This window comes from Mustela lutreola, chromosome 9 (assembly GCF_030435805.1).
Source record: "Mustela lutreola isolate mMusLut2 chromosome 9, mMusLut2.pri, whole genome shotgun sequence".
NCBI classification, from domain to species: Eukaryota; Metazoa; Chordata; class Mammalia; order Carnivora; family Mustelidae; genus Mustela; species Mustela lutreola.
The window spans coordinates 9,784,969-9,807,892 of NC_081298.1; the positions used below are offsets into that span (position 1 = coordinate 9,784,969).

At 50.2% G+C, this 22,924-nt stretch overlaps 1 protein-coding gene across 7 annotated transcripts in view; it reads left to right on the forward strand.

Moving 5' to 3' along the window:
* Positions 1-22,924, forward strand: part of ATP9A (ATPase phospholipid transporting 9A (putative)) — a 129,117-nt gene that overhangs the window by 49,505 nt on the left and 56,688 nt on the right. For all 7 annotated transcript variants that reach the window (XM_059132735.1, XM_059132734.1, XM_059132740.1 and 4 more), the window contains 7 exons: positions 5,247-5,305; positions 6,549-6,600; positions 8,691-8,785; positions 12,422-12,502; positions 13,236-13,311; positions 20,912-20,988; positions 22,588-22,748. In XM_059132735.1, the coding sequence (XP_058988718.1) occupies positions 5,247-5,305; positions 6,549-6,600; positions 8,691-8,785; positions 12,422-12,502; positions 13,236-13,311; positions 20,912-20,988; positions 22,588-22,748 (601 nt within the window). The remainder of the gene's footprint in view (positions 1-5,246; positions 5,306-6,548; positions 6,601-8,690; positions 8,786-12,421; positions 12,503-13,235; positions 13,312-20,911; positions 20,989-22,587; positions 22,749-22,924) is intronic.

Genomic DNA, 22,924 nt, shown 5'->3' on the forward strand with positions numbered 1-22,924 from the left:
GATGACAGATCATTCACCCTGGGGGGGGGGCGCTTGTGTGGACACACGGGTTGCACCCCTGGGGGTCCGGCTCTCCTTCCGCTGTAGGAACCTCAAGGAAAGTGAGAGGGAAAAGGGAAGAAGCCGTGGTCGGGTGTGTGCTGGCTTCTCTCAGTGGGACGCCTGGAGAGTATTTTGTCGGAGCCCTGGCAGTAGGGAGCCGTCCTCCTGTCTCTGAATACTATTACTTTGTTAGGGGGATGGGAGGTCTGCCAGAGTGCGTCTGCACCTTGCTCTAGCTTTTGTTTTGTTTTGTTTTGTTTTGGCAAGAACATTTGTAGAAAACTCAGAATAGCCGTTGATGTAAGGTTAGAAAGCATGTACTCAGAGCCCTTCCCACAGTTTGAAGTGCTTTTCATTCTGCGGGTTAATCCCAGCGCCGGGAATGCCTGGCCCGTCAGTCTCATTTTGTCCCCCTTTTCTTCTGCTTCCCGCCGTCACCCTGGCCCATGGCAGCCGTGAGGGCCATGTGAAGGCCTTTGTTCAGTTGTCCACAGCCAGCTGTGGTACCTGGCTGGTAGAAAAGCCCAGTCAACGTTGGAACAGGAACCCTGGTATCTGTTTTCCATTCTCTTTTCTTCCTGCCACGTTTTCATTCTTCTGGTTTTGTGCCTGTCCTCATTCAGAACACACACACACACACACACACACACCCTGCAGATAGCCCTGCACGGCGTGTTGTTGATTGCCAACAAATGGCAATATGGAAAGGGAAATCCAAATTAATGGTCAGGACCGTGGGGTCAGCTCGACAGAGCAGAGTCTGAAGATATCCCTTTGTGCAAGCTGCAGAGACACCCCCCCCCCCCGCCCCTGCCAATGCACACACACATGCTAGTGAGGAACCATGGCTAAGAAATGCAAGTGGCCTCTTGGTTGTGTGGCTCCTGCTGCCCTCTTCCCGAGAGGGAGCCTGCTGGCCGGCTGACAGATACAGTAGATGACCTTGTCTGGGGGATCGGCCTGCTGGCCTCGGTCAGAATCCGCTCGGCAAGCGCGCGGATTAAAAGGGGTTTTTGTTGAGGTAGAGCAGATGGACAGGGAGAGGCAAGAGTTGACATTAACTGATCGTAAATCAGGGCTCCGTGGTAGAAGGCAGGGATTTGGGTCTGGTCACTTAGAAGTTTGAGCTAATTTAATTTCTTCTTCTTCTTTCTTATTAGAAGAACACCTCATGCTTACTAAAAAAAAAAAAAAAAAAAAAATCCCTGGGAAGAATTTAGAAAGTATGTGTGCCAGAGAAAGGGATAGACTCCCTTTGTCCCCAGGAAGAATCACCCGTCAAGGCCTCCGGTTGAATCCTCCGGATTTTGTCTGTCCTGCCGACATCCCCACGCATACATATGCAGTTATGATTAAGACTGAAAATACGAATTTGTCTTTGAGTTAAATACCAGAGAAGACTGGGAGCCAGGTCTTGAAGGTTGGAACACAAGCCCCAACGATCGTTTGGGTCAGGCCACCAGCCTCAATGTGAGTAATAAAACCAAAGACTATGTAAATTTATGTCTGGGAAAGCCGAGGCGAGCTCCGGTGAAGGAGAAGTTCGTCGGCACAGAGGGCCATGCTGAATTTACTGTCTTCCTTCCTTCCAGCATCGCCCGGACACACTCCCAGGGAAGACTAGCTCCTCCGTGCTGTGTATGCTTTTCCTGTTGCCCCCTAGTGGCGCTGGGAGAAATGGTCGGGCAGGGAAACCTTCCATTTTTCTTTAATTTAAAGATTGTATTTATTTATTTGACAGACAGAGATCACAAACAGGCAGAGAAGCAGGCAGAGAGAGAGAGGAGGAAGCAGGCTCCCTGCCGAGCAGAGAGACTGATGTGGGGCTCGATCCCAGGACCCTGAGATCATGACCTGAGCTGAAGGCAGAGGCTCTAACCCACGGAGCCACCCAGGCGCCCCCTCCGCATTTCTCTTCTTTTCTTTCCTTTCTCCCTCCATTCCTCCTCCCCGCCCTTTCTCTCTTCCTCCCTCCCTTTCTTTCTGATTTTATTTTATTTATTTGAGAGGCAGTGATAGATAGAGCCTGAATGGTGGGAAAGGGGTTGGGGCAAACAGAGGGAGAGGGAGAAGCACACTCCCTGTGGAGCAGGGAGCCCAACGCTGGGTCCCAGGACCCCAGGATCACGACCGGAGCTGAAGGCAGATGCTTAACCGGTTGAGCCCCCCAGGCATCTCTCTCTCGTCCCGTATCTAATGCTCTCATTCTGGCTCGGTGGATGTCCCCCATTCTGTCTGCGCATATTTTGACATAAGGAACCCTTGAGGCTCTGGGGCTCTCATCGAATTTAGTCCTGTGTTCAGTGAAAGTGAGGCACACGGAACATTCACAGTGTGAGATGTCGAACTGGGAGAATCCAGAAGGCCTCAGAGCAGCCGAGGGTTGGTTCAGTTCCCAGCTTGCTGGGTAGTCTGTCTAGAAGTCATTCTTCATGTTTGGGAAGAAGTTCCTAGTGGTAGTTCCATGGACTGTTACCAGCACAAAATTTAATTAAGTACAAGAATTAATTAAGATGAAACTCTGTGGAACCTATTGGGAAGAACTGGGTCAGTAGAGATCATTGGAATGCTATGGAAAATCTCAACAGCGGTAAATTATTAAAAAGACATATCGAATTATGTGAAAAGCATAGGATACTGAGAAAAACTGCAAAAGCCTGGAGTTGTACACTCAGATTATTTCATTAGTGTCTTTAAGTTCTTAAGCTCAAGCTAGAAATCCTATGCTTAGTGAACGTTGGGGTTTTGGCGCACGAGTGACCACAGGGAGGGAATAGCAGGTTCGCGATTCTCTCTCCACTTTTGCCCTCGCGGCTGGATGAAAGGGCACTTCATTGAGAAGGATTGAGAGTCATTATTACTTCCTTTCTTTCTCGGCCGAAAGTTTGTAAGTTAAATGGGCTTTTTACGAAAAGCCAGCAATGGAACGATTTCTTGGTGTTGCCCCTTCTGCAAGAATGTGACCATCGCCAGAATCACGGCCCCCTCCCCTCTGGGCTTGTCCACAGGAGCACCAGGCCCCGACCTGCCCTTCCACCTTCCTCTCTTGCTGTTCCCTGCCTTCCATCCAGTGCTTCTGGCCTTGCCAAGGGAGGTGCAACCTGGGGCCACACGCAGGCATGGACGACTCACATACACCACTTTCTCCCATCTCATGAGTTTTCATGGGTTACTGGTCACCAGTGTTCTTCACCCACCTCGGGTCTCACCTTCCCTGCCAAGCCCACCCCGTTCGCTCCTGGTTTACCCGTTGCCTCCTTCCCTCCACTGGAAGGTGAGTTCTGTGTATCCCCACCTCTGGATCAGCGGGCGTACAGCAGGCATTCAGTAGATGGTGCTGGAACGTTGAAAGTATGACCAAGAGCCTTCTGTTTGCTGGGCAGTGTTCGGGTCCTCTTCCAAAGGGGGAGATTTTTCCCCCTTTCTGCTCCCTCGTCCCCCTGACTCATCTACATCATTTCTCTCATGATTTCGCACTAACCGCATCTGTCTGGCTCTCTTTCTTACTAGCTCATGGGTTTGCAACTACAGCCCTGGAGCCAAATTCAGCCCTGGTGCCCCCCCCCTTTTTGGGGGGGGGGATGGTCTGGTTGCTAAGAATAGTTTTGAACTTTTGGTGGCGGGACCGATTGTTGGCAGAGTTGGGAACCTCACCTGTTGGCCTACAAAACCTAAACTGTTCACTGCCTTGGCCCCCGCCAGCATGTTTGTGGACTCCAGAAGGAACCTGACCCTTTTCTTTCTTGGATAAGGGTACTGCCTTGCATCTTTGAATTCCCACAACATAGCACTCAGTAAATGTTCTTTTTTGGCTTTGAACTGTACTCACTTTTTTTTTTTTTTTTAAATATTCTCCCTCTGCAGTCAGATGGGGTTGTGAATCCTGGCTCTGATCCTTTCTAACGGTGAGGCTGGTGGGGTGGGGATGGTGCAGGTCTGAGCCTAATTTCCTTGTCTGAAAACTCCCGAGGTGATAATAGCCATTTCTTTTTTTTTTTTTTTTTAATTTTATTTATTTATTTGACAGAGAGATCACAAGTAGGCAGAGAGGCAGGCAGAGAGAGAGAGAGAGGAGGAAGCAGGCTCCCCGCTGAGCAGAGAGCCCGATGCGGGACTCGATCCCAGGACCCTGAGATCATGACCCGAGCTGAAGGCTTAACCCACTGAGCCACCCAGGTGCCCCGATAATAGCCATTTCTTCAGGCCATTGTGAGGACTAAAGGCAGCCGTCACCATGTCCGTGCCTCTACGGTGCTGAGTTCAAGTTTGTGTTTAATGTTAGCTGTTACTGTTTATCCATGTAAACATCGAGCTCAAGTGGTGTAGTCTGATCAGAGTCCCATAAAATATGTACCAATCGCAAATTTTTTCTAAAGATTGATTTATTTGAGAGAGAGAGAGAGCGGAAGTGAGCAGAAGCAGACTCCCCACACTGAGCCAGGAGCCCAGCTAGGGACTCAGTCCTAGCTGGGATCATGACCCAAGCTGAAGGCAGACGCTTAGCCGATGGGGCCACCCACCCACCCAGCAACCACAAATTAAAAAAAAAAATCAGTCATGTTAGGATGACTTCTTTCTTTTCAGGGATGTCGAAAATTAAAAGCTGATTTTCCAGAGGGCATCTGGGTGACTCTGTCTGTTGAGTAATCATGATCTCGTGAGTTCTGCGCAGGTCATGATCTCGGGATTATGAGATCAAGCCCCACGTTGGGCTCTGTGCTCAGCGGGGAGTCTGCTTGAGGTTCTCTCCCTCTACCTCTCCCCCTACTCGTGCCTTTTCTCTCTCTCTCTCTCAAATAAATAAAATCCTGAAAAAGAAAAAAAAAAGAGTTACCCTGTCCATGGATCTGGTCCTTAATTTTCTTCCTCTTTTCTGTGTTCTTTTTTGTCTTCTTTTGAGGTTGAATGAATCTCATGGTACCAATTTAGAAAAGCAGCTGAAGTGCCGTTAAGACAGAAGGCACCTGCTGTGAGGGGGTGAGTTAGTGCAGGGCTCTGAGAGGTGGCGATTTGTTCCAGAGCAGTTTCTGCAGCAGGTGTCTCTAACTGGAGAGGCAGGTGATGCCCATGAGGTTAGCAGGGCCCAGTAGGGAATTACTTCTGGGCGTACTGTATTGGCTTTGCAGGCTCGTGGGCACTCTACAAAGGCGTGAGGAATTGAAATGCATTCACACATGATGTATCTTGGACCTCTTTCTTCGCAGGGACAGTGAAGGTGAAAAGCTCCAACATCCAGGTTGGAGATCTTATCATCGTGGAAAAGGTGGGTGGCATCCCACGGTTTGTGACCGGTTGCTGTGTGAGTGTGTTAAGGGGGAAGTCATGGCCACCACGTCATAGATCCTGACTCCGGTAGACTGAGTGTAGGCTTTTTGGGATTCTCTCCTAAAGCTTTGCCTGGGGAGGAAAATTTCTTCACCATGAGACACCCAGATAGAATAATTTTTCAAGGTTTATGTATGCTGGTTAGCCAAAACTTCTGCTTATACACCCAAGTTTTGATTCCTATTGGTGTTTTTATTTTTTTTTAATATTACCATGAAATCTTTCCTCGAAATGCTTTCACATAAAAATATTTGTCATTTACTATTTTGAGTGATTTTAGCTTGCATTTTTTTTTTTTTTTTACTTAAACATCATGTTCTTCTGTAGTTTTTTGGGGAGCACGGATCACGTGTAATACTAGAATAGTAAAAAGGGCCCAAAATGCCTGTTTAAAAATAGCACCATTCATACATTTTTGACTTCAGCAAACACTCCGGTCTCTTTTTGGAAGGTCGTGGTTTTGGGGGTGGCCCTGGAGAGGCTTGGAATAATATTTGATTAGAAAAGGATTGTATCCTAGCTTGTTTCTGTAGGAAGTGAACTATGCTCCTTTAAAGGGATTAAATCCAAGAACTCAAAGTTGATTTGAGGTGAGGGACGCTCCGCTGTGTAGTAGCTCAGGAGACCCCACGGACCCTCTATGTTATTACCTACTTCTCTGTAATTAAACGAGGGCTGCCGTTGGCTTACGCCCATGTTTTCTTGAGAATGGCTTTTGTCGCTTCTCACTACTCGACCTCCTTATTAAAATTCCACTCAAAGCCAAACATCAAGCCAGAGATTTGGCAGGAGCAGAAAGCGTGAGCGAGTGTGCGTGTGTCTTTGGTTTCGGCAGACTGCCTGCCTGTAAGAGAGCCGGCGAGGGTGGCTGGCTTTTGGCCCGGGCCCTTCTGGCTGGAATTTCGGGAGGTGATGGTTGGATTCTCCAGAAAACTAGAAGCTCTCTTTCTGAGAGAAGACTTCAAAAGGGGATTAGTAAAGTAACAGCAGCGTGCAAGATTTTTCAGATTCAAAACAAAATAAATCCCCAAATCTGTGGGTGACAAAGGCAGAGGCGTAAATGAGGCTGTGGGTTTCGGCTGCTCCCCCCTCCCTGCCGAGGGGGCTGCCGTGGGGGGGCGGGTGGACGGAAACCCCACACATGGCTCTTCACGGTAACAGTCTTTCTTTTCATTACACAGAACCAGCGGGTCCCTGCTGACATGATCTTCCTGAGGACATCAGAAAAAAACGGTAAACATCTGGGATCAATTTTGAAAATAACCATTAACCTTTCAGTGGTAATTTGGCAAAATAATCATTTGAAAATGGAACAGAAGTAGATGATCATTTTGGAGCCATGAAGGCAAATCAGAAACATCTCTTTTAATAGAGCGGTCTTTAAACAAAACAAAACAGAATGTCTTCGGTCCTCGCGGGTCAATAGATTTTGATCGTCACCAAGATGCAGTTAGCTGGACCCAGGCCGAGTGCCAGCTGGTGGGTCTCCACTGACGGCGGCTATGATTTTCCTTTCTGGGCTGCTGTTGGGCTCAGCTGTAGGACTTGGCGCGATCAGGAAGCATGTTTCACAGATAGAAGCACCCAGAAATCCCCTCTTTTCTGAGAAAATGCCAGGAGATACGTGTGACCCTAGAGAAGCTAGGGAGAGAGGTAGGTGGCCTTTCTGGCCCTTCGCTCAGGAGCCGTGAGGCCACGCCCACCATCACCCCGGAATGTATTTATTACCACAGCCCACCGGGACCTGAGCTAGCTGCTCTAGGCTCCTACCCGACGCTGCTCCCTCCCAGTTTTTCCCGGGGTGGCTGACACCACTGCACCCCAACCCCATCTGTTGATGCTCATCTCCTTCGTTTCTTTTTTTTCTGTTATTTAAGCTGTTTTGAGGAAACAAAGCTGTTTTTCACCTGAGTACAGGCACAATCAGATCTTTGAGCCTCTGAAAAAAATAACATTTCTATTCCTTCAGGGTTGCTGTAACGTATTTTATTATGAATCAAATAAAAGTGCAGGTGAAATTTTATATGAACAATAATTTATCCAGAGATGGAGTGGAAGGCCCTTGATTAAAAATCTTCTTTCAAAGTCTCCAGCTTTGTCCTCAGTGGGTTCTTATGTCCACTATCTGTGAAGACAGAGTGTCATGGATTAGGGTCCCTGAAATGCTTCCCTCCCTGCCCCTTGCCCGCCCCCGCAAAGATTAGACATGCTTTTCCTCAGTGCTGCCCGGAGGTCTTAGCTGCGGTGTCCAGGAATTCAGTGCATTCTGGGTCTGATGAAACCCACCGCTGACGCATTGCTGGACGGGCTCATCGGACAGAAAGAGGCCTCGTCGTGCTGGTGGGGAACAAGCACAAGCTTTTGTAGCACTTCCCGCATTTGAGCAGCTGCCAGGATCTGTTGTGGCGTCCACGCTGTGGGTGCTGTTCTGTCCACTTTTACACGCAGGGAAACCAAGGCTTGGAGAGGCTAAGCGTCTCCAAGGACGTGTGGCCAGTAAGTCGGGTAGCTGGTCTTGAATCCAGGAGTCTGGTTCCTGATCAGGTATCTCCTGCCCAGAACGGCCTCGAATGCTGTCCGTGCCAGCCCCCTGCTGGGGCTTCTCACACCCAGTCTCCATAGCAGGCTCCTGCGCTCTCTGTCTTCCCATTTCACAGACCGGGCCTGCTGGTGTTTAGCAAAGTCAAGCAACTGGCCTAGGTTCCTCTTGTGAGTGGATGATGGACTGAGGACTTTTTTTTTTTTTTTTTTTTGGTAATTACCTTATTTGTCAGGGCGCCTGGGTGGCTCAGTGTAGGTTAAGCCTCTGCCTTTGGCTCAGGTCATGATCCCAGGGTCCTGGGATCGAGCCCCGCATCGGGCTCTCTGCTCAGCGGGGAGCCTGCTTTCCCTCTCTCTCTGCCTGCCTCTCTGCCTACTTGTGATCTCTCTCTCTGTCAAGTAAATAAATAAAATCTTTTAAAAAATTTACTTATTTGTCAGAGCAGCAGGCAGAGCAGGCAGAGGGAGAAGCAGGCCCCTTGCTGAGCAGGGAGCCCGATCGATATGGGACTCGATTCCAAGATGCTGGGATCATGGCCTGAGCCGAAGGCAGATGCTTCACCGACTGAGCCACCCAAGTGTCCTTGGAGTGAGGATTTGAACCCAGATCTTCCGACCCCAGAGCTTACAGAGGAAGTGGGAAATGGGGTATTTGTTTTCCCTTTTGGTGGTTGGTCACTGACTGGGTTTTTACAACGGCGAGACCAGGAACTGCTGAGAGCCGCCGGGGGAGGGATCCTGGAATTGAAAGCGGATAGACAGTGCCCACCTTCCTTCCACAGGCTCCTGCTTCCTGCGCACAGACCAGCTGGACGGCGAGACAGACTGGAAGCTGCGGCTCCCCGTGGCCTGCACGCAGAGGCTCCCCACCGCGGCCGTGAGTAGCTTTCCTGCGGAAATGCAGACTGGCACCAGTGTCCTTGTTGGACTCTGGGACTCAGAGGCCCTTCAGGGCCCGATGAGGGTCGTCAGGTGGGAAGGAGGGCGGGCAGGATGGGGTCCTGGGGGGCCTTCCTGAGCACTTATTGTTTCAAGTCACGCAGCCGGGTGAAGTGCAGGGTTGGGGGCTCTGTAGAGGGAGCTCAGAATCTTACAAAGCCTCGACAAGGCGCCTTGCATAAAGCTAGAAGGAAAGGCATAAAGGTGTATCATCCCTCTGCTCAGGGCCTCTGGAGGCTTCTCGTTCCTGAGAATCCAGACTACCGTCCTTGCTGTTGTCCTCAAGCCCTATGGGGTCTGTGTCCCTGCCAGGACCCTGACCTCAGCCTGGGTGCTCCGCCTGCCTGTGCCCTCTCCCTCTGGGTCCCGGTGTTTGCGCTTGCTGTTTCCTCCACAGGGGACAGTTGTGCTCCAATGGCTGCCGGGCCGGGCCTCTCCAGCCTACCTCCTGGGTTTTGTGCACAGATCTCCTTGTGTGAGAGGCATTTTCTGACCACCCTCCCTTTGTCTTCCCACCCGACTTACTTCCAGGCAGTATCTCTGAGAGCAGAGTTCTGCCTGGAATGTGCACTGCTGAATACCCTACGCGTGGAACAGTGTGAGGAACAGCACGTAGAGCCATGTGTGGAACAGCCATGGGCCCTCTCCCAGGGGGTGGCCTAAGGAGTTAGAACCAGCAGGCTCTCAAGGGTGTGCAGAGCCCCACACTTCCCCGTCAGCCCCACATTACTCAGGCCGTGATCTGTAAAGCGAGAGGGTCAGGGAGCCAAAGAGTAAGTTTAAGGACAAGCCACATGGATTGGATGTGGCCCATGGACAAGGTTACAGAGTCACAAAATGTAATTTAAACGCTCAGAGGCCAACATGCCCCAACAGTGGCTTGAAAGGATTCGGCAGAACATGAAAGCTTTTCCTGGGCTTGTGGTCACACGGATTAATGCTGTTCCTTATCCATGTTCTGTGAGGAAGGAGTGGGCAGGACAGTGTTCCATGTTAATAGCCCTGTCCTAATGATGTCTCATGGTCAGTGACAAGTGAAGTGGCACCATTACTAATATTAATTCTTAAACCAGAATTCTGGAGCAGTGAGTTTCTAATACAGGTTGGGAGCCCCTGGGAATCCTGAGGGGGCACCGTCCTGCCCCGAGATGAGGTTGGTCTCGTGAGAGGGTTCTGGTTTTCCTGGGTGACACATTTTAACTTCCTGGTAAGATTTCTCCAAGGGAAGCTTTCTAGTCCTCATAATGATTTGAAGGAGATGGCCTGGAAGCGCCTAGAATCATGAAGGTGCGGGTCTGTCACGAAGGTGCAGGTCTGTTGCTGCACAGAGTTGCCTTTGTCGGTGTGTGCTTTGGATGCATCGGTGTAAGGAACACCGCTGTTGGTCCCTCTCCCTGTTCCCCATCCCCTGCCCCTGCCCTGCCCCGTCTGGCCCCGGGCCTGGGCTGGGGCCCAGAGAAGGAGATGCTGTCCTTGTTAGGAGACTCCTCCTTGCTGGGCTAGAGGGATCCGAGAGGGGAGCAGCGATTTAGCAGAAGAACCGTATGAAGGGACGACCTGGGCATCACAAGACTGTGCTCTTGTTAAAATAAATAATTCATTGTTTGGAAAGCCCTGGAGGAAGAAAGGAAAAGTCTTGCTTGTGGCCTCTGCCCCAGACCTTACCTGCTTCCCTCTGGGGATCCTGTACAGTCAGTGGTGATCTTCCCAGACCTCTGCCAGCACACCTCCCCACACATGTACAGCTGTGAACTTGCTGGTGGGCGGGGGGAGCGCACACATATCTGAGATTACCTTGTGTTTGAGATTCTGCAACGTTTGCTCCTGTCCACTTTGAATGTATCTCCGGGTTTTTTTTTTTGTTGTTGTTTTTTGTTTTTTAAATTTTAGATTTATTTATTTATTTGAGAGAGAGCAAGGAGGAGTGGTAAAGGGAGAGGGAGAGAGAAAAATTCAAGCAGGCGCCACGCTGAGCACAGAGCCGCATGTGGGGCTCAGTCTCACAACTCTGAGATTACAACCCTGAGATCACAACCTGAGCCTTAAATCAAGAGTCTGACGCTTAAATGAGTGTGTCACCCAAGCGCCCCCTCAGGACCTTTTCTTATTAGTACATAAATGCCACAGGATAAACCCATCTGCACGTGGGACCTCCTAGCTCATTAGTAGAGGCCACAGGCGCTGGGCGGGGGGCGGCCAGTAACCTCTGCCCCGCTCTGGGTCCCTGTAGCCAAGGTGTGTTGTGGTCTGGATTTGCCTGACTACCTGACTGGAGATTTTTTTTTTTCTCAATTTTTTTCATTGTGGTAAAATACACATCAAATTTACCATGTTATCATTTTAAAATGTACAGTTCAGGGGCGGTAAGCCCATTCACGTTGTGCAGCTATCCCCACCGTCCATCTCCAGAGCTCTTCACCGTGTGAAACAGAAACTCTGACCCATCAAACACCAGTTCCCCGTTGCCCAGTCCCCCGCATCCACCACTGCACTTTCTGTCTCTATGAATTTGACTGTTCTAGGGACCCGATCAAAGGGGGATCATACAGTATTTGTCCTTTAGTGATGGATTTATTTCACTTAGCATAATGTGGTGGCCTGTGTCAGGATTCCCTTCCTCTATAAAGCTGGGCAATATTCCATTATATGGCTGTATTCCATTTTGTTCATCCATTTACCCGTCAGTGGATGCGTGGGCTGTTGGCATCTTTCGGTGATGGTGCGTAATCACAGCCGTACAGCATCTTCGAGACCCTGCTGTCACTTCCCCGAGAGTGGCTTGCTAATCACAGTAATTCTACGTGTAAGTTTTTGAGGAACTGCCATATTGTTTGCCGCGGTGGCTGCACCACTTTACGTTCCTTCCAACAGTCCATGGGCGTTCCAGTTCCTCCATATTCTCACCCATACTTTTCGGATGGTTGCCATCTTCCTGGGTGTGACGTGTTCTATTTGCTTTTTATGCCTTTTCCAAGGCCTTACACAGATCAGGGCCAAGTAAGCACTGTTGACTGAGCACAGACCTTCATTGGTACCAACAGCTCTTGGCCCCGGCAGTGGAGCAGAAGGGGGACCTAGGCCATGAGCCAGTTTGGGAGGCACCGGGTGAACACAGACACACAGGCGTCTTCACTGTGGAGTCTGTCGGGGTGTTGTGGGATAGCGTGTGGAGCGACCGCTAAACGTAGTTTCTAATAGAGAATTTTTTTCTTCTCTTTTTCCACCTCGCCTGTACTTTTGAGAGCCTGCTTGCTGTTTGGGGGATAGAGTTGCTTTTGAAAAACTCTGGGGGCCTCCTGGGATCTCTTTACTTATTTATTTTTTAATATTTTATTTATTTATGTGACAGAGAAAGATCATAAGTAGGCAGAGAGGCAGAGAGAGAGGGGGAACAGGCTCCCCGCTGAGCAGAGAGCCCGATACGGGGCTCGATCCCAGGACCCTGAGATCATGACCTGAGTCAAAGGCAGAGGCTTAACTGAGCACAGTTAACGGAGCCACCCAGGCGCCCCACCTGAGATCTCTTTAATCCCGAATTTTGTTTTAACTCGAAAACATTACCTCTGTTGAACAGGATCTCCTCCAGATTCGGTCGTATGTCTACGCAGAAGAGCCAAATATCGACATTCACAACTTTGTGGGAACTTTCACCAGAGTAAGTGGGCTTAGCTGACCGGGCACTGCTGCCTTGCTGAGAACACATGCTGGGGACGGTGCTGCAGAGAAGAAGTGTTGGCAGGTCTTTGTTGGGGGGTAGCTGAGCTCCAGGAAGGGATGAGCTTCCCCTAAGTAGCCCCAGCTTGAAAACTGACATAGTGAGGTTGGCACAGCGGGGTTTTTCTCCCGGCCTCTGAACAGCGTGAGTTTCCCCGACAGCGTAGACCCCAGCAGCATTAGAATTACTGTGAACTCTGTGGTGGGAAGGCAGGTACTTTTTATGTCTGCTTTGGACACATCCGTGACCTCTTCTACTCACACAAGCCCCGGCTGGCATTGTTAACAATTTTTAAGCCACTTCCCAACTATTCTACCTAAAGGCTAGAAATTAAATTTAGCTTTCAATTATTTGAAGAATCTGGGATCCCCACGGAATCATGCTCTCTTCCTAGAAGCCATAGGACGGGCCAGCAGAGGGCTGCTTCTGTTTGATTTGCTTCTGCATTTTAGTTCTTGCCTTGCTGGACGTGTCTTCAGTGTTGGAAGCCTGTCCTCCTTCGGGCACGCCCAGGACGGTGGCTTTGGAGCTTGGCCCTTCTCTCCTGGCTCACCTGGGGGCTTCCAAATAGGGGTCGTCCTCTCTTCCTGTCTTGGGACGAGCACGTTGGAAATAGCCTGTGGATTCTTCCAGAACCTTGTTGGATAAATGCATGCCCATCGGTCTTTTCCAGGAAGACAGCGACCCTCCGATCAGCGAGAGCTTGAGCATCGAGAACACGCTCTGGGCTGGCACTGTCATTGCGTCGGGTAAGGGCGCCCTTTCTGGGGAATGTGTTAGCAATTTGAAAAGGAAAGAAAATCCTCTTGTGTAATTAGAATAATCATCTGTCAGTGGGGAAAATTAGCCGGCGGTCACATGGTGTTTTCCACTTGCTGCTGCCCCTCCAGGGAGTCTCGCTGACATCTGATTGCCCCTCAGACGGTTGTGGACACCTCTGAGAGAAGCTGTTGTGGCCGGCGCTTTTTCGGCAGCATCCACTCCGGGAATAGCCCTTAATTGCCACCTGAGATTGACGTCCTAATCTCTCCCAGAAACTGGGCCAGCCTGGATGTGCTGGCCGGAGGTCGTGTCTGGGGGGGCTGCTGAGCTCCTGCCAGTCCTAGGCGGTCCCTCCCCCCAGCACAGGAAAGGGCCACGGGCCTGAGTTGGAGCCTTGGTGTTGAAAACACCAAGATGATGTGAAAATTGGTGTCTTTTAGTTTTTGAACACTGGGGAGAGACTGATTAGAAGCGGTTCCAGGAGCCAAACAGTGTCTACAGTCATGGTGGTTGGTGGCAGTGGGGGGCCACGGATCTGTCCGGCACCTTGGTGAGGCCTTTACATGCATTACCCATTGCACTGACCCCTCCCATCGTTAACCGTGAGGGGAGGTGCCGGTATTAGCCCATTCTGCAGATGGGGAAACCGAGGCTCTGTGAGGCTAAGGAACTTGCCCAAGGTCACACAGGAGGTAAAAGGCAAAGTTGGAACTTGAACCCAGGCACTTTGTTCCAGAAGCAGAACATATTGTGCAGTTCTCGTTACTTTGTTACATTACACATATGAGGTAATAGCATATACTATTATTAATATATGATTTTACTATTGCCAACTTCCTGTCTTTACTGTTGGATGACGGCTTTCTCCCTCTCAAGCACCTCTCCCTCCTACCAACCCATTTTCTTCTGCTTGATGCTGCTTTGTGGCTCTTTAGTATAATTTAGGTGCTCAGTCAGGATACTCTGAGGGAATGACCAGTACAGATCAGCACAAACTAAACGCGGGGCCGCCTTGTTCATCCATAGATGAACCATGTAATGCACATAGAGATGAGCACTCCTTTTACGTCTTCTGCCATTTTTCCTTTTCCACTCCCTGCCTGTATTTGCAGCCTAATCTGGAATGTCTCTCAATTCCTCCTGATGGCTAAAGAAGAGAAATGGGTCCTTAAGGCTCTGCACAGGCAAGGAGGAACTGCCTGACATGCCCACAAACCCCACCCACAAACCACGCGCACACCATTGGCCACACCCACCAGCCCCTGCTGCAGTCCTTCCCCTCCAGCCTCTCCCCTGCCGCAGGTCCACCCATGTCTCTCAGAACTGGTTACTCTTCCTTCCCAGTTTTCCTCCCCTTTGAATGCATTTATTAACAAGTAATTATTCCTTTTAATCTTTTTAATTTGGCAGAAAAATAAGGAGTGTGTTTCGATTTGCATTTCCTGGATTGCCTGGAAGGTTGGCTTTCCTTGTGGTCTGTGTGGTCTCTCTACCTGTGTCCCTTACTTTTTGTGCCCGCTAGCTGTTTCTTCTCGTTCTCGTGCTCTTACTCATTTGTGAGAGTTCCCCATTTCTGGTTTTTGAAAAGGTTTTGTGGCGTATTTGATATGCAGAAGTTTCATAGTGTTATACTGTTCTTGTCTGTGATAGAGGTTGTCTTGTTCTTGTTTTGTTTATTTCATTGAGAATATGGGAACCTCTTTCTACACATAAGACAGTTCCTAATGTTTTGGTCGGTCTACTTTCTGTTTCTTCATATTGACTTGTGAGCGTGCTTCCTAGCAGAGACAATATCAAACTCATCTCGATGTGATGCAAATCTTCTTTTCAATGTCTATTGTTTGGCTTTTGCTTTTGTCTTTGATGTGCTTTGTTTGGTTTTTCCAGATAGAAGTTCTAAATATTGATGTTATCCACATTTCCATAGAAATGGGAATCCTAGAGTAAAGGGCAGATATGTGTTATGTTGAGAGAGAGAATCCCAAGCAGACTCTGTACTGAACACAGAGCTGGTCTTGGGGCTCCATCTCACGGCTTTGAGATCATGACCTGAGCTGAAATCAAGAGTCAGATACTAGCTGACTGCACCACTCAGGCGTTCCAAAAATAAAATCTGAAAAAAAAAGTTATTTGTGAAGTTGGATTTTTAAAAGTGTTTTATCTTCATTTGCATTTTTTCATTTGCATTTTTAAAATGTATATATGATTTGCCAGTTTATGGCCAATGCCCATTTTTTTTTCTATTGATGGATTCCTTTAAAAATTGATTCCTGGGGCACCTGGGTGGCTCAGTCGGTGAAGTGTCTGCCTTCCACTCACATCATGATCTCAGGGTCCTGAGAGTGAATCCTGTACAGGGCTCCTGGCTTAGTGGGGAGTCTGCTTCTCCCTTTGTTCTGTCCTCCTGTTCATGTGCTGACTCTCTCTCTCAAGTAAATAAATCTTTTTTTTTTTTTTTAAAGATTTTATTTATTTATTTGACAGAGAGAAATCACAAGTGGGCAGAGAGGCAGAGAGAGAGAGAGGAGGAAGCAGGCTCCCTGCTGAGCAGAGAGAGCCCGATGCGGGACTCGATCCCAGGACCCCGAGATCATGACCTGAGCCGTAGGCAGCGGCTTAAACCACTGAGCCACCCAGGCGCCCCTCAAATAAATAGATCTTAAAAGAATTTAAAAAAATGATTTCTAAGAACTCTTTATAGAATATTATCCTTATGCTTTTTACCTTAATTGCAATTACTGTCTCCCAGTTGGTCTCATTTGTATTTTGGCACAAAAATTTAAAATTTTTATACCCTCAAATCTATTGATTTTTTTTTTTTCTTTATGGTTTCTGGTTTTTGCGACATGCTGAGAAAATCTTACCTGCTTTAAAATGAGACGAATACACTAATGTTTTCTTGGAGTGTTTATATAGTTTCACATTAAAATATTTGAATGCATGGAGTGATGTTAGGAAACCTTACTGGCATAAGGGCCTTACTTGAGCTCCAGCCGGAAGCTCTAGACCCTGGCGCCCAGTCTGTGCACGTGGCCCTGTGTCGAGGCTGCCCCCGGGGACTGGACGTGTGTGAAAGGAGAGAGCGCCCACTTTGGGATGGAGAGCGGCAGGCGGAATGGGGCTGTGAACGGAGATCAGATACGGGGGGGTAGAACTCCTGAGTTGTGCTGTGTCCAGCTCAGGCAGAGCTGGGGGCACAGGGGCGCCTGGGATGTGGGCATCTGCTTGCCAGGCAGTAAGTCCAGTGCTCCTTGCAGGCGGGTGTCTTCTCCTTCCCTTTTTTCGAAAGATAACGCATATATGGAAGACTGGCTGAATCCCAAACTTACCACCAGTGCTCCGATCAATAATTGGGGTTTTGTCAGCCCCCAGCGATCCCCCCGCTGCCTTCCAGTCCCCACACAGCGACCTTTATGAAAAGATTATTTATTTATTTGAGAGCAAGCGAACAGAGCTAGCGAGAAGGTGGGTGATGGGGGAGGGGCTGAGGAGGGGAGAAGCAGGCTTCCCACTGGGCAGGGAGCTGGATGCATGGGTGGGAGGGGGTCCCTCGATCTCAGGACCCCGAGATCATAACCGGAGCTGAAGACAGATGCTTAAGTGACTGAGCCACCCAGGCGCCCCAAGGGTAACAGCTGCGTTGATTCCTCATAGGTTTGAGTTGTTTGGTTAGCCACTTGCTTCAACAATATTGACATTTTAGTAGTAAATACATATTCACATGTCTGTCTGGTTTTTATTCTGGTGATTTTCTTCTCTTCTGCCTGCTTCTTTCCATGTAACAGAACAAAACAAAACAAAGTTATTTTTTAATTTTAACTTTTATTTAATTTTTATTTTTTAAAGATTTTATTTATTTATTTGACAGAGAGAGTACAAGTAGGCAGAGCGGCAGGCAGGGGAAGAGGAAGAAGCAGGCTCTCCACGGAGCAGGGAGCCTGATGCGGGACTCGATCCCAAGACCTTGAGATCATGACCTGAGCTGAAGGCAGCTGCTTAACTAACTGAGCCAGCCAGGCGCCCCTATTTTTATATTTTTGGAAAAAAAAAAAGTAAAGGATCATTTTAAGTATAATCTGCTCCCCAGTGTGAGGCTCAGCCTCACAACCCTGAGCTCAAGAGTCGTAAACTCTTCATCTGGCTGAGCCAGCCAGACCCCCCCAACAACCTTTCCTGAGCGTCTCTATGGGATGCAGCCATGCTCTGTTGCTCGGTCCTGGCGCTGCGGTGGCTTGCTGGGAAGTCCTCGTCTTCATCCTCCTGGTGATTCTAGTTCACTCTAAACGGAATACAAAGGACAGAGGAGATGGGAGGAAGTGGGGGCGGGTCTGCAAAGTCCTCTGAAACCAGTGTAAAGGGAAGCAATTTAAGTGGCCATGTGGAGAGTTCTGAGGTGGAGGGACTTGTCAGCCTTCATCTCAGAGATGAACAGTGATGGGTCTTTTGTTTATCGGGCTCTTTTTATTTTTTTTAAGATTTTATTTATTTATTTGACAGAGAGAGATCACAAGTAGGCAGAGCGGCAGGCAGGGGAAGAGGGAGAAGGAGGCTGTCCATTGAGCAGAGAGCCTGATGCAGGACTCGATCCCAGGACCCTGAGATCATGACCCGAGCCAAAGGCAGAGGCTTAACCCACTGAGCCACCCAGGCACCCTATCAGGCTCTTTTTATTTATAAAGCATTTTGCTGCCACTCTCTTGTTTTGGTCTCACAACATTAAAGGGGGGTTTCATGGAATGAAGAATGGAGTGTCAGAGACGTTAAGCAAGTTGCCTGAGGTCGCACAGCCTAGGAGGTCCTCTCCTGGGAGGCAGAGAGTGGGAAACAGGTGGGAGAAGACATTTCAAAGTTTGTGATTGGTGATGGGGAGGATAGTGAGTGGTGAGAGCCGTGACCCAGTGGTGTTACCTGCCGAGCCCTTCACCGGGCATGGGTTTCAGAGTCCGCGACACTGGACACGTACCATTTCCTTATGTGGCCTCAGTTTTCCCTGCTTGTCAGTGAGTAGTCCTTTGACTGCATTCTGATTCTGATGCAAGCCTGGTTATATGCAAGCCATTTCCTTCTGGTGCACCCCATCAAGAAACCGCCATCGTTAGTCATCTTGATTCTGTGAGATTTCACTTCTCTGTTCTCTTTAGAAGCGAAGTCCTATGTTCCGGTCACTCTGCTGTTACCACTTGAAAGTCTGAAAGAATGAGAACGCTTGCCAGACAGTGCTTAGGGTCCAGCTGCCTCTGCTGGCCTCAACCTGGAGAGGACGCAGTCACCATGGCAACCCAACCCCTCGCCGCTAGGCTGGGGAGTCACTGGGCTGAGAGAGGGAAGGATTGGGGCATGGCCCGGGGGCTCTGGAGCCTGGTTCTTCTCAGGCTCTCCAGTTGCTTGTGCGCCTGCCTCCCCCGGTTCCGGTCCGCAGCAGATCAGTCCGTGGCCCTTGCACAGCCTGTGGGCAGTCGTGCCTGTGCACATGGGCATGTGAGCTTGAGCGTGTCCAGCTGGTCTGGACCCTGTCCAGTGGCACTGGTCCTGCGCTTACTCGCTTGAATGCCGCAGCGGTTTCTGACTGCTGTAAACATTTCCGAAAGCTCACTCTCAGGGGTAGCATTTATCTTGTTGCAGACAGGGACAAAGGGGTCACAGAGTAGGCCCTGACCCTGGGACTGGGCTGTCGTGGAGAGTTAGGAAGAAGTTGGCGTGACACCCGACCACAGCAGTGTGACTTGGAGAAACCAGCCGGCTGAGTGGAAAGGAGGTCTTGAAGGGGTGGCTTGGGCCGCATGGGGGTCAGGATGAGCTGAGAGCCTGCCCCCGGATAAAGGGAGTGCCCGTGCTTGGCACCTGCTGGGAGTACGGACTCAGTGTCTCCAGATCTTCTAAGTTTCCAGGAGGAGCGAGAATTCTCAATTTTTTTATATGAAAGTTCCTGTATTTAAAAGATGTTGATGAATTCAAAACCTCAAAAGCCCCAGTATAGACCAAACCAGTGCACGTGTGTGGTTTCTCTCTGGGCGACTGTAGCTGGCGTTTGGATCTTATGGAAGGGGTTTTGGCCTTGAGCAGAGGCAGGCACCGGGGAGAAGGGCCATTTTCATTTCAGCCTTGGCAGGCATCAAAGTTGGCCGGCACCAGTGCAGGAACTGTTCATAGGTCCTTGTCGTCAGGACCCTCTTGAACCCTCGATCGCGGGGACTGACACCCACTACATCTGTGCAGGAACGAGTGCAGTGGCTGCGTGGCCACCTCTGGTCTGACCATCTGCTGTGGCCGCAGGCCTGCGTTCACTGGAGCCGCCATCTGCCAGGGGACTAGCAAGTGAGCTCTGCCTGGCCCGCCATCTGCTGAGCCTTCCTGGAAGGGAACCGCGTTGTGTGCATTAAGCTTGGAGGGGGGACCTCAGTGTGTCCTCCTGGGGCTTTGTCGGGGAGACGCAGTCCCAGTGCGTCCTCTGGGCTGGGGTTCCTTGACCAGCTCTGTTTGACCCTCTCTGAGGTTTTGGCATCTCCCTCTGAGAGAGGAGAGTGGAGGTGGTTCTCGTTCCCAGCAGAGACCAGCTTGCTTGTGTTCCTGGCCGCCTCCCTGAGAGCATGGCGGGGCTGGCCCCTTCTCAGGGTTCAGGCTCCTGCTCAGGCGTCCTCATCTCAGAGGCTGCTTCTCCGACCACCCAGTACCAACCAGCGGGCTTCTCCAGCTCCTTCTGGTCTGTTCCTCTGCCTGATTTTCATGACGGCACCTGCCACCGTCTGTGATTGCCTGTTTCTCGTTTCCTCCTTTGTTGTCGGGTCTTCCCCACTGTGTTGAGCATTTCTGTGGCTTACGCTGAGGAGAGGAGACAGGTAGATTGTTAATAGATATGACCAGTTTCACCCCAAAATAGATTGTTCCCGTTTATACTCCAGCCAACAGCGTGTTATGACAAGGGCCCATTTGGCGGAGACACTGGGTGTTATCAGTCTGTGGAATTTTTATTGTTGCAATAGGGATAAAAGTGGCTTATTTTGCATTTCTTTGATTACTCACAAAGTTGAGCATCTTTTCTAATGTTAACTGGCCTTTTGCGTTTCTTCTATAAGTTGCTGACTTTTAGAAAGATTGATAAACAGGGCTGGGGGGGCGCATGAGAGGGGGTGGGGAAGTTTCTCAGGAAAGATGGGTCATCTGGCCTGTGTTCTCGTTGGACACAGTATCTAAAGGAATCAGACTCAGCAGGAAGAAGGCTCTAATGAGAGCGTGTTTGTAAGTTCTCATAGTGTCTGAAGATAGGAATGTCCTATAAGCGCCTCTGGAAGCCTCTGAGGGCGGTGGCATGACGGGCAGACCTCCGCCAGGTCCCCAGGGGACCCCACAGACCCGCACTGAGCAGCCGACCTTCCAGCAACAGTCACAGTGCTCTGTGTCTTCACCGTGACCGCCGAGCGCTTGAAACCGTGGTGGACGCGGAGGGAAGACGGGGACCTGGATATATTAATTTCTGTTGAATTTAAATCGAAATGGCTGCCTGTGGCGAGTAGCAGCAGGGCTGGTCCTCGTGGCCCCGGATCGTCGTCGGTGTTCACGCCTCTTTGTGCTGCGCTTTTCTCGCTTCAGGTACTGTCGTGGGTGTTGTCCTTTACACGGGCAGAGAACTCCGGAGTGTCATGAACACCTCAAACCCTCGAAGTAAGGTGAGCTCGACGTTTGTTTGTTTTAAAGATTTTATTTATTTATTTGACAGAGAGAGCGTGGGATGGGGGAGGGTCAGAGGGAGAAGCAGACTCCCCACTGAGCAGGGAGCCCAATGCGGGACTCGATCCTGGGACTCCAGGATCATGACCCGAGCTGAAGGCAGTCGCTTAACCGACTGAGCCACCCAGGCCCTCAGAGGAGCTGGATTTAAAGACAGGAACACCTTACAGTGTTATTTCATTCATATGGACGTTCTGTCTTCTCATGTGTCTGTGCACGTGTACGCGTGTGCACACGCATCCGTGTAACACAGGAGCATGCATTCCTGTGTATTTGTGGGAATTCATAAAATTTTTAAAGCTTTCAAGTTCAAACTGTTGACCACTTCCTGCGTGCCCTGCATGGTGCCCCATCCTTCACAGGTGACCCCCCCCCCGTTTACTCCCCACCACCCCGACCCCAGCCGGGGAGCCCGGGCGCTTCCATGGGCTCATGAGCTGAGCAGTGGCTGTGAGAAGCCCCGTGGCCTCACGCTGCCCGGCAGGGAAGGGGCGGGCTCAGATCCACCCCACAGAGGACACTGGCTGTGGCGTGGTGAGCGGGGGGTCCGCTCTGTGGCCTCCAGGTGGGCCCTGTTCTCACTCGTTTCACACCACGACCCGCCCTCCCGGCCCCACCCCTCCCCCATAGTTCAAGACTTAGCCAGAAACTGTACAATGACTTCCTCTGTCGACGCCGTGAACGAGTGCGGTTTCCAGACCTCTGGTCATTGCCTCCCCATGGTCCTTACGACCAGAAGGCCATCTATTTGATGCTTTAGCCTCGTGCTGGGCCACGATTCTGTGAAGTTACGGCTTTGGCCTGCTGGTTCCGTTTTTTTTTTTTTTTTTTTTTTTTGCAGACACGTTGAAGTAGATCTGTGATTATTCAAATCATTGCACTCACGAGTCTTAGCCATCAGGTCCCACCGGCGTGTGTGCCCTGAGCTGTCAGGCAGCCCCGGATCCATGTGTGGGGCAGTTCCAGGAGTGGGGGACCGAGACCATTTTACAGGCTGTGGCGTATGTCACCCCACACGTAGCCCCCAAGGCACCATGACCTGTTTATGTGTGTCCAAGTCTAAGTCTTCATGATTGTTTTGTTTGTTTTTTATTTTAAAGATTTTATTTTTATTTTAAAAATTTCACTTGTTTATTTGAGAGAGAGAGAGCATGAGCTGAGGGGGTGGAGTAGTGGTAGAGAGAGAGGGGGAAACAGACCCTCCACTGAGCAGGGAGCCTGATGCAGGGCTCGATCCCCGGACCCTCAGATCATGACCTGAGCCGAAGGCAGACACTTCACTGACTGAGCCACCCAGTGCCCCTAAGTCTTGTTGATTGTTAAAAAAATTAATGCAATCAGAAATCCTTGAGGCCCCTTGGATGTGTGTTAGGAAGCCCAGCCCCTGGAGCCCAGTATTCTGAACCAAAGACGTAGGGACCAAAGGGTCCCACTGTCTCTTGCCTGGGGCGCAGGTGCTCCTGGAGAAGGACCAGTTCTCCAGCTGGGCTCCGGTGCACCGACTAAGCACAGGCTCCCCCTGCTGCTCCGTCCCACAGATCGGCCTGTTTGACCTGGAGGTGAACTGCCTGACCAAGATCCTCTTCGGTGCTCTGGTGGTGGTGTCGCTGGTCATGGTGGCCCTTCAGCACTTTGCCGGGCGCTGGTACCTCCAGATCATCCGCTTCCTCCTGCTGTTCTCCAATATCATCCCCATCAGGTGAGTGGAGAAGGACCCAGGCCATTTTCTTCTTTTTCTCTTGTGGTCCCCTTGGAGATGACGATGGAGCACTCTTGGGAGCGTGAGTCCTGTTCTGGGCCCCAGCAGGGGAAGGGCGGTTCCTCCGTGAACCAGCCTTTCTTGAATCAGTCTTTGCTCAGAAGCCCTTGCCCTGC